We start from the raw sequence: 18443 nt of genomic DNA, 5'->3' as shown, positions 1-18443 counted from the left end.
ATCAGCTATACTCTATTAGGAAGTGTGTGACTGCCTGGATTATTCACATTGCCTGATTTTCCCTCCTCACGTTTATCCTCTACTCAATGTCTCACTCTGGTCAAAATTGGGGGACTCACCAAGGGAACATTTCCTGCCATCTAACCCTGTAAGAAGCAGGGGTCTGATGATAGTCGGGCATTGTTTGGAAAATGGGGATCACTTCAGCCTATGTAAATTGATGGAGGCAATATCTTCTCTCTGAACAAATATAACAAGTGAACCTTTTGGGAGCGGGAGAGGCAACAGCATTGAATACAACAGAAACAATATGGCATTAAGGAAGTTTAATGGACGCAGGTTAATCTCATTGCCAATAAGAATTGAAAGTGAGTACTCCCACAGCAGGACACCTAAAGGGGGTCACACATTCAGCTGGGTTAAAAGATTCTGCCAGTACCTTAACATAGCTAGTGCAACAGCACCAGCCTGCATTTATATAGTTTCATTAACTTAGTAAGATGTTCCAAGGAGCTTCACAGGAGCATTATCCAACAAAAAATTGACACCAAGGCCACATATGCAGATATTTGGACAGGGAAGATAGATCTAAGGAGTGTCTTAAAGGAGGAGAGCAAGTTAGAGAGATAGAAATGGTTTAGGCAGGGATTTACAGAGATTAAGGCCTAGGCACATGAAGACATGGTGGGGTGCAGAAATTCTGGGATGCACAAGGTGCCAGAATTGGCAGAGTGAAAAGGTCTGGGAGGATTTGAGAGCTGGAGGAGGTTACAGAGCTAGGGAGGACCGAGGTTGTGTAGGGTATTGAAAACAAGAATGAGAATTTTAAAGACAGGAAAACAGCACATAAAGCATAGTATGCAAGCACAGTTTTGATTGACTTACCTTCCAGCTCCCTGCAGCCAGGTTCTGTAAGGCTCCTGCCGCCCCCTCAAGGGTATCTGGATTCGAGCATTCTGACAAAAGTGTGAGGTAGGGTTTGACAATTGAAGGATGCCACAAGAGCTGTATACCCTTTGGTGGGTCCGCCGCTTCTGGAAGAGGTCCAACACCATCCCACTAGGAAAGGGAAGCAAAGCGGGAAAAAATTAAATGCTGTGGCAACAAATTCTTTACCCAGCACAGAATACTGGTGATGCCAATGCAGAGGGCCCATGAATGTCAGAACACTGATTGTAACCCCAGATTCCCAGGAGCTGAACTTCCGGGTCTAACCACAGCCTAGGAGCAGAGAGCAAACATGTGATTTCCCATTGGAAAAGAGGAAATTTGGAGGCAAAATCCAGGATGCAAACTGTCTGCCTAACTTCTTCAAGAACACTCCATGAGGAGACCCAGAGGAAAGGTGTGAAACTCATTCCCACATCTTAAAAAAACTTCCACATCTCTTTTGCAACATTTTCCAACTTCACAGCAACAGTGGTTTCACTTGGCATGTAGCATCAAGACCATTCATTTGACCTCAACACCCAATTGGAAGCAAGAAAGACATGCACTAGTAAAGATCTTACTATAATTTCTGGTTTCTAATTTCTAGTTTTCTCATTTCTGGTTTCCTCACTGGTTCAGAAGACCTGATCAATCTTTGAAATCCCTGAGCGCAGCACATAGCCAGCCCTCCCTTCTTTAGACCAATAAGACTGGCATATGTTTGCGTCACTCTTTCAAACCACATCAACTACACTGCCCATTGTTACCAAACCCCCATGTTCATTCTTCCACCTCCAATGCCACAGATGCAGATAAAATGTATATAAATTTCCACTGACTTCAACGGAAATAAAAACCGGGACCACAGGAAGACGCACAGGAACAAGAGCAGACCTTTCAACTCCTCTGCTATTCAGTTAGATAATACCTGATCTGTAGCTTAACTCCATTTACCTACCTTGGTTCTATATCCCTTAATTCCCTTGTCGAACAAAAATCTATTAATCACAGTTTTGGAGTTTTCAATTGACCCCCAGCTTCAACAGTTATTTTGGGACAGAGTCTGAGATTTCCATTATGTGTGAAGAACTCCTTCCTGTCGTTACCCATGAACAGCCTAGCTCTAATTTTAATGCTATGCCCCATTGTTCTGGACTCCCCAGTAACATGCAAAATGTGCTGCCAATTTGCTATCACACATTTTACGCCTTCACACAAAGTCAAGATCTACCCCATCGAGTGTGATCATCAGCATGCTCAGCATCTCCCCCTACAAAGTGATTTATATATTCACTTGTGAAGCAGACAATAACTCACTAATAAATGCCTCATCTGTGAGTTATCTCAACAGCCTTCCTTGCAGAAACAATCAGCACATTTCTCAGAGAAGCATTGAGTCTCTTCCACTCATGTTCAATTTTTTTTAATGTGATGGTGATACAGAAGCATTTTAATTGATAAATTCATCTGCACACCACATTCTTGTGTGTCTTTATCTTCCTGTCTGTGCAGACAATAGAAGATGTATTGAAAAGAGACTCTATTCAGACACGAAACTCAGAAGAATAGGAATTGTGCTCCAGTACAATGCAGCCTAGTATATGAAGATGTACATTAACTCCTACAAGTCCTTACAAGAGAGGTTCCTCATATTCACTTTGCTATTTCTTATCAAAGTATTGAACAGAGGATAATAAGACTTTCCTCATGAGGAAAGAGGGGCAGGGACAGGTAATGTCAAATTGCTTGATCAGTAATTGGCATAGGCAGAGAAAGAAAGACTTACATTTATGTAGAGCCTTTTATAACCTCAGCATGTCCCAAAGCACTTTACCGTCAGTGAATTATTTTTGAAATGTAACTCCTGTTGTAACGTAGGAAAGATCGTAGCCTAATTGCACACAGCGAGTTCCCACAACAGCAGTGAGATAATGACCAGACAGTCTAACTGAGTGATATTGGTTGAGGGATAAATATTGGCCACAACACCTGACAGAGCTTCCCGCTGCTTCTTAAAAATAATGCTGTGGAATCTTTTATATTCAACTGAGGGGAAAGATGGGGCCTCAGTTTAACATCTTAGCCAGGAGGTGGCATTTCCTACAGTGCAGCACTCCCTCAGTACTGCACAGGAGTATCAGCCTAGATTATGCGCTCAAGTCCCTGGAGTGGGAGCTTCTGACTCAGGGGCAACAGTGGTACTAATAGAACCATGGCTGACACACGAGGGAAGTTCCTTCTCTTCTCTCTGCTATTGCTTATTGATATATTGAGTTGAAGATAAGGTTTTCCTTACTGGGAGAGTGGGGCAGAGAGAGGTAACATCAAACTGCTCTGGTAATTACAGCTAGATCAAGGGCAGCATATGCCGAGGTGTCAATTCAGTCTTAATTGTCTTGTCGTTAATCCCTGTATTCTATCCAGCTAAAGTGCTGCTTTTTAATACTTTATGAACCCGAAGGTGTCTGCCAGAAAATTCCATTGCTTTTCTACACCAGGTAACTTTCACCCAAAGTATAATTATTATTTTTATACAAAAATACAAACACCTAACAGTTACTGACACTGAATTCCAAACACCTTGTGTATGAACAGGAACTTCCTAATCAGGCCTGAGTTTTCCATTCACTAAATCGAACACAGTGGCCCCCTTGTTCTAATCTCATGAATTAGTTTAAGGCCGTATGTGCTACATATGATCGTCTGGACTGATTTTGATTGCCCGAGGTGCTCTAAGAGGTATTTTCCAGTGCATTTCTCCCCTTTTAGTGCTATTGGGTTTTTTCCTACTGTTTGCACGTACGGCCCACAGACCGACTAAAAACTGGATTGTCCAATACAAAACCAGATGTCTGGCCACCAGAGTTGGACTGCAGTCCCATATAGGTAACAGCAGATAAAAACAGCACTTTACCTTCCTCTTGGATCCTGGTCACTAGTTTAGTTGGACTAATGGATCCGGGTTGCACACTTGTTTCGGGATGACCAAGTTGGTCTGCTGACAAATTAGGCAAGAAACGTCCATAGTAATTGATCATCCCCAAGAATGATTTGAGCTCGGAGGTGTTCTTTGGCGCAAGTGCCTCTCTAATGGCTCTCACTTTTTCCTCAACCAGGTGGAGGCCCTGTGAATCTACCCTGTGACCTAAATAAATTACCTCTTTCTCTTGGAGCATTCACTTTTCTTTTTTTAAACGCACTCTGACCTGTGCGAAACGTTTTAAAACTGCTTCCAAGTTTGCCAAATGCTCCTTTTCTGTGAGTCCTGTCACCAGAGCGTCATCTAAATAAATAATGTGGGGCAATCCCTGCAGTAAACTTTCCATTGTTCTCTGGAATATGGCGCAAGCTGAGGCTATACCAAAAGGCAAATGGGTATATTGATGCAACCCTTTGCGTGTGTTAATTGTGACAAATTTCTGGGAGGCCATCTCTAACTCCAATTGTTGATAAGCGTCATAGAGGTCCACAGCATAGAAAAAGGCCCTTCGGCCCATCGAGTCTGCACCGGTCAAACAAGTACCTAACTATTCTAATCCCATTTTCCAGCACAAGGCCCATAGCCTTGTATGCCATGGCATTGCAAGGCCACATCCAAATACTTCTTAAATGTTATGAGGGTTTCAGGCAGTGAGTTCCAGGTTCCCACCACCCTCTGGGTGAAAAAGTTCTTCCTCACATCCGCTCTAAACCTCCTGCCCCTTACCTTAAATCTATGCCCCCCTGGATATTGACCCCTCCACCAAGGGGAAAAGTTCCTTCCTGTCTACCCTATCTGCCCCTCATAATTTTATACACCTCAATCATGTCCCCTCTCAATCTCCTCTGCTCCAGGGAAAATATCCCCAGTTTATCCAATCTCTCCTCATAATTAAAACCCTCCAGGCCAGGCAACATCCTGGTAAATCTCCTCTGCACTCTCTCTCGTGCAATCACAGCGTGACTCACATCAAGCTTCGTGTAGGCGGTTCCACTTGCCAGCTTAGCACACATTCAATTTTTGGTATAGGGTGTCTGTCCAACTTAGCCACTTTATTAACAGTCAATTTGTAGTCTCCATACATCCGAATACTTTGGTTGGGTTTAAGTATGGGGACTATTGGTGCTGCTCATTCTGAGAACTGCAGAGGTCGTATAACTCCCAGCTTCTCTAATCTATCCAATTTGGTACCTATCTTTTCCCACAGTGCGTAAGGTACTGGTCTTGCCTTCATAAATCAGGGGGTAGTGTCTGGATCCACATGAATTTTTGCTTGTAGCCCCTGTATCTTTTGGAGTTCATCTTGGAAAACTGAGGCGTTTTTTTGTAGTAGCTCAGGTGGCCCACTGGCTATCAGCTGGAAGATCTTAGCCCAATTCAATTTAGTTTCTTTCAGCCAGTTTTGTCCAAGGAGGCTTGGCCTCTCATCTACTACCAACATCAAGGGTAATTTTACTGATAGACTTCCAAATTGTACAGTAACCCTGCTTATGCCTTTGATTTTGATGTCTTCTCCTATGTAAGTTTCAAATTGGTATCTGTTTCTTCCAGGTTTAATTTACATTCTCCATAATTCAGGAATTTGAAGGTGTGCTCACCTTTTACCGCAGTGGAAGCTCCTTTGTCACCTCCCTTCTGATAGGCCTATCATTCACCCTCACAGTTACATAGATTGGTTCTGTTCTTCCTGCCTTTAAATTATACGACAAATAAATATTTGAATCTGTTACTTCAGGCTCTTCTACTTTATGGATCTCACGGGGTTTTTTTCTTTTGATTGAAAATCTGCCTGATACCATCCTTGCAATGTCTCATGAGGTGTCGTTTCGATGACAGTAAAAACATTCAATTTTTTTAAACATCCATTCATTATTCCGTGTTTTTGCTGCTAAGTCATTCCTTTTTATTTGTCTGCAAGCGGTGGCTACTTCCTGCTTCTCATCAGAGCTGTGCATTTTCGTGCTCTTTTTGACTGGGCCTCCCCACCCAACGTGGAGGACGGTGCCATTTTGCACTCCCTGTATGGCTTTCGAGTTCCTCACTGCGCTTTCCATGGCCCGTGCTATTTCTAGCGCCTTCTGAAAGTCCAGATTTGTATCAGACAGTAATCTCTTCTGAATCGTATCTTCATTTATACAGCACACCAAACGATCTCTAAGTATATCCTTTATAGATGTACCAAACACGCAATATTCTGTTAACTGTTTCAGACTTGCCACATAACAAGCAACTGTCTCCCCTGGGGCTCTATTTCTTGAGTTAAATTTGAACTGCTGCATCGTTACCGAGGGCTTGGGCTCATAATGACTCTTTACAAGGTTCACTAAGTCGTCAAAACAGGGTGCTGTCAAACTTCGAATCAATCCATAGGTTTCACTCCCACATGTGGATAAGAGGATCACTCACCTCTTTTCCTCCCCTGCAATGTCATTAGCTTGGAAAAAGAACGCAAGGCGTTCAACATAATGAGACCAATCATCCGCAGTTGTGTCGAAAGGATCAACTCTTCCAAACTGCGGCATGCTTCGAGGGGACTGCTTCGACGATTAGGAAGGAAATTCTACTTACAATTACCGTGCGAGGTACAGCCCAATTTCAATTCACTTGATTTCCTTCCTCACTTTTTTTTGCTTTATTTTCATCCTTCCATACTTTGTCTTGCTTTTTTCCTCGTCGCCAGTTTGTTGGATCCTGGGTCACTTGTTTAGTTGGATTAATGGATCCGGGTTGCATGCTTGTTTCGGGCTGACCGAGTTGGTACCATAGACAGAGTAGATTAGCAGGCAGTTCTTGTGTGGACCACATTCTATTTATTTACAAAGGAACTCAGCAGCTACACTTGTGTGTTTAAAACTCAAACCCTGTCTCTACATTACAGACTCTAACTCTAGACTACTCCTACTGACTACTGAGGTAGCCCACACCACTTTGCTATTGCATACTAAGATCATGTGATCTTCCATTATAACATTCTTCTTAAAGGTATATTACACATCAGATGACCACACTTCCTTGAAGAGCATTTGTGAACCAGTTGTATTTTAGGGCAATCCTTCATGGTCACCTGTAGGCCCAAAATATACCCAATGAAGAATATTTCTTCCCTTATTGACCGATCCCCCCTCCCCAACAACGATACCCCCTCCCCCAACACTGATCACTCCTCCCCCAACACCGATCTCCCCTCCCCCAACACTGATCACCCCTCCCCCAAGAGCGATCCACCTCCCCCAATAGCGATCACCCCTCCCCCAACATCAATCCCACTCCCCCAACACTGATCACCCCTCCCCCAACAACGACACTCCCCCACCCCCCCACCCCCTTCCCTTCTCCCCCCTTCTTTTGCCTCTCCCAGGAGGTTAAATGGCTATGGGTTATGGTGGGGATGGGGAGCAGAGGTTAGGATGAGTAAGTGTCTGGTCATCATGCTCCAGCCACCATGAGTGCAGGGCAGGTTTGATGGAGCAGCTGTTCCTTTCCTGCTCAGCATTTACATTTTCCGTAGTGTACTGACCCACACAAAAAGATATTGAAGGAAAATAAGACAAAGTGAGGGCAAATCGGGAATGACTGTTCAGTATTTTGTTTTGGACGCTGAGGCTTCCTTCTACAGAAGCCACGCTCTTGGTATCTCTGTTGCACATGACTAGAGACAGTGACAAATGGTTAAAGAGAAAAACAATCTCTGGCTTCTCTCTGCTGCGAGCGCAGGGTGTGAAGTGACCCATGTGGCTGTAAAGTTCCTCTCATTACATTCTGCCAGTGCTGCTACAGAAAGAAGAGCGATTAATAAAAACACATGGTATGTCTGTGTAAATGTTCACCTTTCAAGGCCACACAGAGACTCAGATGTGACTGCAGGCCACTGTTGCCATATGTCACATGTGAAGAAACAGCAGACCTTTTCTCAGCCTGTAAATTGCCCTGACCTTTACAGGAAATTTCAATCATGTTACTGAAATTTGTTTCAAAATTCAACTTAACCATCTAGGGGAAATTAAAGTGCATCTTCGAAGAGGCATGAAATTAAATTTCCAAATAGGCTGTGCAAGAAGGGATTGGTCATACCAATGTGGCATTGGAGTTACATATATATATATATATATGCATATATATAAAAACAATAGCCCCGAGTTCAAACATTCATGTATTAAACGGAAGATAAGAACTTGCATTTATAAAATACTTCCATGTTTTTTTAAAAAATCATTCATTCTTGGGATGTGGGCATCGCTGGACAAGGCTGGCATTTACTGCCCATCCCTAGTTGCCCCAGAAGTGGTCGAGTACTTCCTTCTTGAACCACGGTAATGGGTTTCAGCTGAATGGTTTTCTAGTCCATTTCAGAGGGCAGTTAAGAGTCAACCATGGTGTTGTGGAATTGGAGTCATATAGGCCAGAACTGGGTAAGGATGTCAGGTTTCCTTCCCTACAGGATGTTAGTGAACCAGTTGGGTTTCTATGACAAAGCAACAGTTTCATGGTCTGATACTAGGGTTGCCAACTGTGATTAAATATATTCCTGGAGGTTTCATCACATGACTTGCCACCGTGCTCCAACCATTAGTTGGCCAACACACTCATCCTTGTGATGTTACTGCCTTCCTATGCTAATATGTAATAAGCAAAAAGATTCATTACCCAATTGAATGATGCTTGACTATCAGGCAGCCGAGCTTTTTTTCTCCCCTATTTTCAAAATTTTTATACCCGGTATAGAGAAATGATCTTTTTTTTTAATGTCTCGATGCTTTTTCTCCAGGGTTGCATACAACACTGTCCTGGAGAACAAAAACAAAACTACCTGGAAAAACTCAGCAGGTCTGGCAGCATCTGTGGAAGGGAGCACAGTTAACGTTTCGAGTCCGCATGACTCTTCAACAGAACTGTTGAACAGGAGTTCTGTGGAAGAGTCATGCGGACTCGAAACGTTAACTGTGCTCCCTTCCACAGATGCTGCCAGACCTGCTGAGTTTTTCCAGGTATTTTTGTTGTTGTTTTCGATTTCCAGCATCCGCAGTTTTTTGCTTTTATCACAGTGTCCTGGAGATTCATCATCAATTCCTAAAGACTTCAGGGCAATCCTGGAGGGTTGGCAACCCTATCTAAGACCTCCTTTCATTTCCAGATTGTTTTGAACCTGCATTCAAATTCTCAAACTGCCACAGTGGGATTCGAACTCACAGTCTTTCCATTATTAGTCCAGTAATATAATCACGACACTACTCTGAGTTTACTCATGCAAGCTGTTAAAATAATACCCAAATGCAGAGCAGGAGTCTCAAGATTGGGCTTTGGGCCTGCTCATTCTGGAGTGGAAATGGTTCCATTAGGCCATGAATTACAAACCAACACTGTCTCATTGAAAGACTCAGCAACAAAGCTGTCACTAGTAGATTTATCATTGGAATATCCACCTCTACTACTGAATTAAACACCAAAACACAAAATTACACTCAAATCGAGGCCAGAATTTTTCGCAGAGGTGGTGGCCCTGTCTTCCAGCTGAAAAGGTGGGGATGAGACCACCTCCTCTGGCCCAGGGATGCCACAACTGTATTTAATGGTCCTCAGGCAGTTAACTGTCTGACGTTGTGGCTTGCACCCCTATCTGAGGGCCAGTAGTTCTGTAGTCCCAGCAGCGGGATCAGGAGCAGTTGCCACTGCTGCGACTTCAGCCCCAGTCTCTGACGTGCAGCCACAGAGCAGGCTGGATACCGAGGTAAGTGAGGGTCGGGTTGCTGGGGGCTAATTGCGTTTGGGAGGCCTGTGAGGGGATAAGAGAAGTGGTGGGTGGCCATTTACATAGGGGGTTGGGGGGGAGGGGGAGAGGACGACTTGCATTGGGAATAAGGTGCCCAGAGGAGGGCCCTTCCCCGCAGCTTCCAACCAGGGTTTACCAGTGATGGCAGGAGGAGGCCCTTAAGTGGCCATTACTTAAGTGGCTGTCTGGCTCCTACTCTGTTGCTGTTAAAATTCTACCGGAGACCGGTCAACAACAGGCACAGCATCCCCGCCACATAATTTTGCATCCCCCCAATCTGCTGGCCCACTCCCAGTAGGTGAGAAGGGTTTGGGGGCAGGGGGCAAAATGCTGCCCAGGAACAATGACTTTTACATGCGCTGCTTTCCCACTTCTCCAGGTATAATTCGGTGCTCCCATTATTGTCTGCATAGGGTTGTCCACTCTGATTTGACATATTCCTGGAGATCAGTTCATGTGACATTTGATCACATGTCATTCAGCAATATGACATTGGCCATAAAAAATAGGACTAGACGAGGCGCCTTGAGCATAGTCGGCTACTCAGCAAAATCACTGCTGAAATTAGTCCGTCACTTGGTAACATCACTGCTGAAATTAATCCGTCACTGGTAAGATCACTGCAGAAATTAGTCCGTCACTCAGTAAGATCACTGCTGAAATTAGCCCGTCACTCGGTAAGCTCACCGCCTAAATTAGTCCATTGCTCAGTAAGATCACTGATGAAATTAGTCCGTCACTCAGTAAGATCACTGCTGAACATAGTCCGTCATTCGGTAAATTCACTGCTGAAAATAGTCCATCACTCGGTAAGATCACTGCTGAAATTAGACCGTCACTCGGTAAGATCACTGCTGAAATTAGACCGTCACTCGGTAAGATCACTGCTGAAATTAGTCGAACATTCGGTAAATTCACTGCTGAAATTATTCCATCACTCAGTAAGATCACGGCTGAAATTAGACCGTCACTCGGTAAGATCACTGCTGAAATGAGTCCGTCACTCGGTAAGATCACTGCTGAAATGAGTCCGTCATTCGGTTAATTCACTGCTGAAATTAGTGCGTCACTCAGTAAGATCACTGCTGAAATTAATATGTCATTCGGTAAATTCACTGCTGAAATTAGACCGTCACTCAGCAAGATCACTGCTGAAATTAGTCCCTCACTCAGTAAGATCACTGCTGAAATTAATCCGTCATTCGGTAAATTCACTGCTGAAATTAGTCCGTCATTCCGTACAGTCACTGCTGAAATTAGTCCGTCACTCAGCAAGATCACTGCTGAAATTAGTCCGTCATTCGGTAAATTCACTGCTGAAATTAGTCCGTCACTCGGTAAGATCACTGCTGAAATTAGTCCGTCACTCAGTAAGATCACTGCTGAAATTAGTCCGTCACCTGGTAAGATCACTGCTGAAATCAGTCCGTCATTCGGTAGATTCACTGCTGAAATTAGTCCGTCACTCGGTAAGATCATTGCTGAAATTAGTCCGTCAATCGGTAAGATCACTGCTGAACTTAGTCCCTCACTCGGTAAGATCACTGCTGAAATTAGTCCAACACTCGGTAAGATCACTGCTGAAATTAGTCCGTCACTCGGTAAGATCACTGCTGAAATTACTCCATCACTCGGTAAGATCACTGATGAAATTAGTCCGTCACTGAATAAGATCACTGCTGAAATTAGTCCGTCACTGAATAACATCACTGCTGAAATTAGTCCGGCACTCGGTAAAATCACCGCTGAAATTAGTCTGTCATTCAGACGATTCACTGCTGAAATTAGACCGTCACTTGGTAAGATCACTGCTGAAATTAGTCCGTCACTTGGTAAGATCACTGCTGAAATTAGTCCGTCACTCGGTAAGATTACTGCTGCAATTAGTCCATCACTCGGTAAGATTGCTGCCGAAATTCGTCCATCCCTCAGTAAGATCACTGCTGAAATAGTCAGTCACACTGTAAAATCACCGCTGAAATTAGTCTGTCATTCGGTGGATTCACTGCTGAAATTAGTCTGTCACTCGGTAAGATCACTGCTCAAATTAGTCCATCACTCGGTAAGATCACTGCTTATATTAGTGCGTCACTGGGTAAGATCAGTGCTGAAATTAGTACTTCACTCAGTAAGATCACTGTTGAAATTAGTCCGTCACTCGGTAAGATCACTGCTCAAATTAGTCCGTCACTCGGTAAGATCACTGCTTATATTAGTGCGTCACTGGGTAAGATCAGTGCTGAAATTAGTCCATTGCTCAGTAACATCACTGCTGAAATTAGTCCGTCACTCAGTAGGATCACTGCAGAAATTAGTCCGTCACTCAGTAAGATCACTGCTGAAATTAATCCGTCACCGGTAAGATCACTGCAGAAATTAGTCCGTCACTCATTAAGATCACTGCTGAAATTAGTCCGTCACTCGGTAAGCTCACCGCCTAAATTAGTCCATTGCTCAGTAAGATCACTGATGAAATTAGTCAGTCACTCAATAAGATCACTGCTGAAGTTAGTCCGTCATTCGGTAAATTCACTGCTGAAAATAGTCCGTCATTCGGTAAGATCACTGCTAAAATTAGTCCGACATTCGGTAAATTCACTGCTGAAATTAGTCCGTCACTCGGTAAGATCACTGCTGAAATTAGTCCGTCTCTTGGTAAGATCACTGCTGAAATTAGTCCGTCTCTTGGTAATATAACTGCTGAAATTATTCCATCACTCGGTAAGATCACTGCTGAAATTAGTCCGTCAATTGTTAAGATCATAGCTGAAATTAGTCCGTCACTCGGTAAACCACTGCTGAAATTAGTCCATCACTCAGTAAGATCATTGCTGAAATTAGAGCATCACTCAGTAAGATCACTGCTGAAATTAGTCCGTCACTCGGTAAACCACTTCTGAAATTAGTCCATCACTCAGTAAGATCACTGCTGAAATTAGTCCGTCATTTGGTAGATTAACTGCTGAAATTAGTCTGTCACTCGGTAAAATCACTGCTGAAATTACTCCATCACTCGGTAAGATAACTGCTGAAATTAGTCCGTCACTGAATAAGATCACCGATGAAATTAGTCCGTCACTCGGTAAAATCACCGCTGAAATTAGTCTGTCATTCAGACGATTCACTGCTGAAATTAGTCCGTCACTCGGTAAGATCAGTGCTGAAATTAGTCCGTCACTCGGTAAGATCACTGCTGAAATTAGTCCGTCACTCGGTAAGATCACTGCTGAAATTAGTCCATCACTCAGTAAGATTACTGCTGAAATTAGCCTGTCACTCCGTAAGATCACTGCTGAAATTAGTCCATGTCTCGGTAAGATCACCGCTGGCATTCGTCCGTCACTCTGTAAGATCACTGCTGAAATTATTCCATCACTCGGTAAGATCACTGCTGAAATTAGTCCGTCAAACTGTAAAATCACTGCTAAAATTAGACCCTCACTTGGTAAGATCACTGCTAAAATTAGTCCGACACTTGGTAAGATCACTGCTGAAATTGGTCCGTCACTCGGTAAAATCACCGCTGAAATTAGACTGTCATTCAGACGATTCACTGCTGAAATTATACCGTCACTTGGTAAGATCACTGCTGAACTTAGTCCCTCACTCGGTAAGATCACTGCTGAAATTAGTCCGTCACTGAATAAGATCACTGCTGAAATCAGTCCCTCGCTCGGTAACATCACTGATGAAATTAGTCCGTCACACAGTAAGATCACTGCTGAAATTAGTCCGTCACTCAGTAAGATCACTGCTGAAATTAGTCTGTCATTCGGTAAGATCACTGCTGAAATTAGTCCGTCAATTGTTAAGATCATAGCTGAAATTAGTCCGTCACTCGGTAAACCACTGCTGAAATTAGTCCATCACTCAGTAAGATCATTGCTGAAATTAGAGCATCACTCAGTAAGATCACTGCTGAAATTAGTCCGTCACTCGGTAAACCACTTCTGAAATTAGTCCATCACTCAATAAGATCACTGCTGAAGTTAGTCATTCATTCGGTAAATTCACTGCTGAAAATAGTCCGTCATTCGGTAAGATCACTGCTAAAATTAGTCCGACATTCGGTAAATTCACTGCTGAAATTAGCCCGTCACTCGGTAAGATCACTGCTGAAATTAGTCCGTCTCTTGGTAATATAACTGCTGACATTAGTCCGTCACTCAGTAAGATCAATGCTGAAATTAGTCCATGTCTCGATTAGATCACCGCTGAAATTAGTCCATCGCTCAGTAAGATCACTGCTGAAATTATTCCATCACTCGGTAAGATCACTGCTGAAATTAGTCCGTCAATTGTTAAGATCATAGCTGAAATTAGTCCGTCACTCGGTAAACCACTGCTGAAATTAGTCCATCACTCAGTAAGATCATTGCTGAAATTAGAGCATCACTCAGTAAGATCACTGCTGAAATTAGTCCGTCACTCGGTAAACCACTTCTGAAATTAGTCCATCACTCAATAAGATCACTGCTGAAGTTAGTCATTCATTCGGTAAATTCACTGCTGAAAATAGTCCGTCATTCGGTAAGATCACTGCTAAAATTAGTCCGACATTCGGTAAATTCACTGCTGAAATTAGTCCGTCACTCGGTAAGATCACTGCTGAAATTAGTCCGTCTCTTGGTAATATAACTGCTGACATTAGTCCGTCACTCAGTAAGATCAATGCTGAAATTAGTCCATGTCTCGATTAGATCACCGCTGAAATTAGTCCACCGCTCAGTAAGATCACTGCTGAAATTATTCCATCACTCGGTAAGATCACTGCTGAAATTAGTCCGTCAATTGTTAAGATCATAGCTGAAATTAGTCCGTCACTCGGTAAACCACTGCTGAAATTAGTCCATCACTCAGTAAGATCATTGCTGAAATTAGAGCATCACTCAGTAAGATCACTGATGAAATTAGTCCGTCACTCGGTAAAATCACCGCTGAAATTAGTCTGTCATTCAGACGATTCACTGCTGAAATTAGTCCGTCACTCGGTAAGATCAGTGCTGAAATTAGTCCGTCACTTGGTAAGATCACTGCTGAAATTAGTCCGTCACTCGGTAAGATCACTGCTGAAATTAGTCCATCACTCAGTAAGATTACTGCTGAAATTAGCCTGTCACTCCATAAGATCACTGCTGAAATTAGTCCATGTCTCGGTAAGATCACCGCTGACATTCGTCCGTCACTCAGTAAGATCACTGTTGAAATTATTCCATCACTCGGTAAGATCACTGCTGAAATTAGTCCGTCAAACTGTAAAATCACTGCTAAAATTAGACCCTCACTTGGTAAGATCACTGCTAAAATTAGTCCGACACTTGGTAAGATCACTGCTGAAATTAATCCGTCACTCGGTAAAATCACCGCTGAAATTAGACTTTCATTCAGACGATTCACTGCTGAAATTATACCGTCACTTGGTAAGATCATTGCTGAAATTAGTCCGTCAATCGGTAAGATCACTGCTGAACTTAGTCCCTCACTCGGTAAGATCACTGCTGAAATTAGTCCGTCACTGAACAAGATCACTGCTGAAATCAGTCCCTCGCTCGGTAACATCACTGATGAAATTAGTCCGTCACACAGTAAGATCACTGCTGAAATTAGTCCGTCACTCAGTAAGATCCCTGCTGAAATTAGTCTGTCATTCGGTAAGATCACTGCTGAAATTAGTCCGTCACTCGGTAAGATCACCGCTGAAATTAGTCCGTCACTTGGTAAGATCACTGCTGAAATTAGTCCGTCACTCGGTAAGATCACTGCTGAAATTAGTCCGTCACTCGGTAAGATCAGTGCTAAAATTAGTCTGTCACTCGGTAAGATCACTGCTGAAATTAGTCCGTCACTCAGTAAGATCACTGCTGAAATTAGTCAGTCACACGGTAAGATCACTGCTGAAATTAGTCCGTCACTCAGTAAAATCACCTCTGAAATTAGTCTGTCACTTGGTAAGATCATTGCTGAATTTAGTCCGTTACTCGGTAAGATCACTGCTGAAATTAGTCCCTCACTCGGTAAGATCACTGCTGAAATTAGTTCGTCACTCGGTAAGATCACTGCTGATATTAGTGCGTCACTGGGTAAGATCATTGCTGAAATTAATCCGTCACTTGGTAAGATCCGTACTGAAATTAGTCCGTCACTGAATAAGATCACTGCTGAAATTAGTCCATCACTCGAGAAGATCACTGCTGAAATTAGTCCCTCACTCAGTAAGATCACTGCTGAAATTAGTCCATCAGTCGGTAAATTCACTGCTGAAATTAGTCGGTCACCCGGTAAGATCAATGCTGAAATTATTCCATCGCTCAGTTAGATCACTGCTGAAATTAGTCTATTAGTCGGTTATATCACTGCTGAAACTAGTCCGTCATTCTGTAAATTCACTGCTGAAATTAGTCCGTCATTCAGTAAGATCACTGCTGAAATTAGACCCTCACTTGGTAAGACCACTGCTGAAATTAGTCCGTGACTTGGTAAGATCACTGCTGCAATTAGTCTGTCACTCAGTAAGTTAATTGCTGAAATTAGTAGGTACTCGGTAAGATCGCTGCTGAAATTAGTCCGTCATTAGGTAATATCACTGCTGAAATTAGTCCCTCACTTGGTAATATTACTGCAGAAATTAGTCCATCACTCAGTAAGATCACTGCTGAAATTAGTCAGTCAGTCAATAAGATCACTGCTGAAATTAGTACGTTACCTGGTAAGATCACTGCTGAATCAGAACGTCATTCAGCAAGATCACTGCTGAAATTAGTCAGTCACTCAGTAAGATCACTGCTGAAATTAGACGGTCATTCGGTAAAATTCACTGCTGAAATTAGTCCATCGCTCAGTAAGATCACTGCTGAAATTAGTCCGTCTCTCGGTAAAATCACTGCTGAAATTATTCCATCACTCGGTAAGATCACTGCTGATATTAGTCCATCATTCAGTAGATTCACTGCTGAAATTAGTCCACCGCTCAGTAAGATCACTGCTGAAATTAATCCGTCATTCGGTAAATTTACTGCTGAAATTAGACCATCACTCAGTATGATCACTGCTGCAATTAGTCTGTCACTCAGTAAGATCACTGCTGAAATTAGTCCATCACTCAGTAGATTCACTGCTGAAATTAGTCCTTCACTCGGTAAGATCATTGCTGAAATTAGTCCCTCGCTCGGTAAGATCACTGCTGAAATTGGCCCGTCATTCGGTAAATTCACTGCTGAAAAAAGTCCGTCACTCGGTAAGATCACTGCTGAAATTAGTCCGACATTCGGTAAATTCACTGCTGAAATTAGACCATCATTCGGTAAATACACTGCTGAAAAAAGTCCGTTACTCAGTAAAATCACTGCTAAAATTAGTCCGTCATTCGGTTAATTCACTGCTGAAATTAGACCGTCACTCAGCAAGATCACTGCAAAAATTAATCCGTCATTCGGTGAATTAACTGCTGAAATTAGTCCCTAAACTCAGTTAGATCACTGCTGAAATTAGTCCTTCACTCGGTAAGATCACTGCTGAAATTTGTCCTTCCCTCAGTAAGATCACTGCTGAAATTAGTCCGTCACTCGGTAAGATTATTGCTGAAAATAGTGCGTCACTCGGTAAGATAACTGCTGAAAATAGTCCGTCACTCGGTAAGATAACTGCTGAGATTAGTCCATCACTCAGTTAGGTTACTGCTAAAATTAGTCCTTCATTCAGTAAATTCGCTGCTGAAATTAGTCCGTCACGTGCTAAGATCACTGCTGAAATTAATCCGTCATTCGTTAAGATCACTGCGAAAATAAGTCTGTCATTCGGTAAGATCACTGCTGAAATTAGTCCCTCACTCGGTAAGATCATTGCTGAAATTAGTCTATCACTCGGTAAGATCACTGCTGACATTAGTCCGTCACTCGGTAAGATGATTGCTGAAATTAGTCGCTCACTTGGTAATATTACGGCTGAAATTAGTCCGTCACTCGGTAAGATCATTGCTGAAATTAGTCTATCACTCGGTAAGATCACTGCTGACATTAGTCCATCACTCGGTAAGATCATTGATGAAATTAGTCCCTCACTTGGTAATATCACTGCTGAAATTAGTCCCTCACTTGGTAATATTACTGCAGAAATTAGTCCATCACTCGGTAAGATCACTGCTGAAATTAGTCCCTCACTTGGTAATATTACTGCTGAAATTAGTCCCTCACTTGGTAATATTACTGCAGAAATTAGTCCATCACTCGGTAAGATCACTGCTGAAATTAGTCCCTCACTTGGTAATATCACTGCTGAAATTAGTCCCTCACTTGCTAATATTACTGCAGAAATTAGTCCATCACTCAGTAAGATCACTGCTGAAATGAGTCCGTCACTCGGTAAATTCACTGCTGAAATTAGTCCGTCACTCAGTAAGATCACTGCTGAAATTAGTCCGTCAACTGTTAAGATCACTGCTGAAATCAGTCCGTCATTCGGTAGATTCACTGATGAAATTAGTCCGTCACTCAGTAATATCACTGATGAAATTAGTCTGTCACTCAGTAAGATCAGTGCTGAAATTAATCCGTCATTCATTAAGATTACTGCGGAAATGAGTCCATCGTTCAGTAAGATCACTGCTGAAATTAGTCCGTCACTCGGTAAGGTCACTACTGAAATTAGTCCTTCACTCGGTAAAATCACTGCTGAAATTAGTCCGTCAATCTGTAAATTCACCACTGAAATTAGTCCCTCACTCAGTAAGATCACTGCTGAAATTAGACCCTCACTTGGTAAAATCACTGC

At 42.7% G+C, this 18443-nt stretch overlaps 1 protein-coding gene across 7 annotated transcripts in view; it reads right to left on the bottom strand.

Moving 5' to 3' along the window:
• The window catches only part of LOC144679077 (catenin delta-2-like), a 1449546-nt gene that overhangs the window by 85343 nt on the left and 1345760 nt on the right, over positions 1–18443 (bottom strand). For all 7 annotated transcript variants that reach the window (XM_078539356.1, XM_078539360.1, XM_078539354.1 and 4 more), the window contains one exon: positions 886–1059. In XM_078539356.1, coding sequence (XP_078395482.1) covers positions 886–1059 — 174 coding nt within the window. The remainder of the gene's footprint in view (positions 1–885; positions 1060–18443) is intronic.

The sequence above is a fragment of the Cetorhinus maximus genome, chromosome 3 (genome assembly GCF_964194155.1).
Source record: "Cetorhinus maximus chromosome 3, sCetMax3.hap1.1, whole genome shotgun sequence".
Taxonomy (NCBI): Eukaryota; Metazoa; Chordata; class Chondrichthyes; order Lamniformes; family Cetorhinidae; genus Cetorhinus; species Cetorhinus maximus.
The sequence above is the reverse complement of the archived record's forward strand: the minus strand, read 5'-3'. Positions and strand labels throughout refer to the sequence as shown.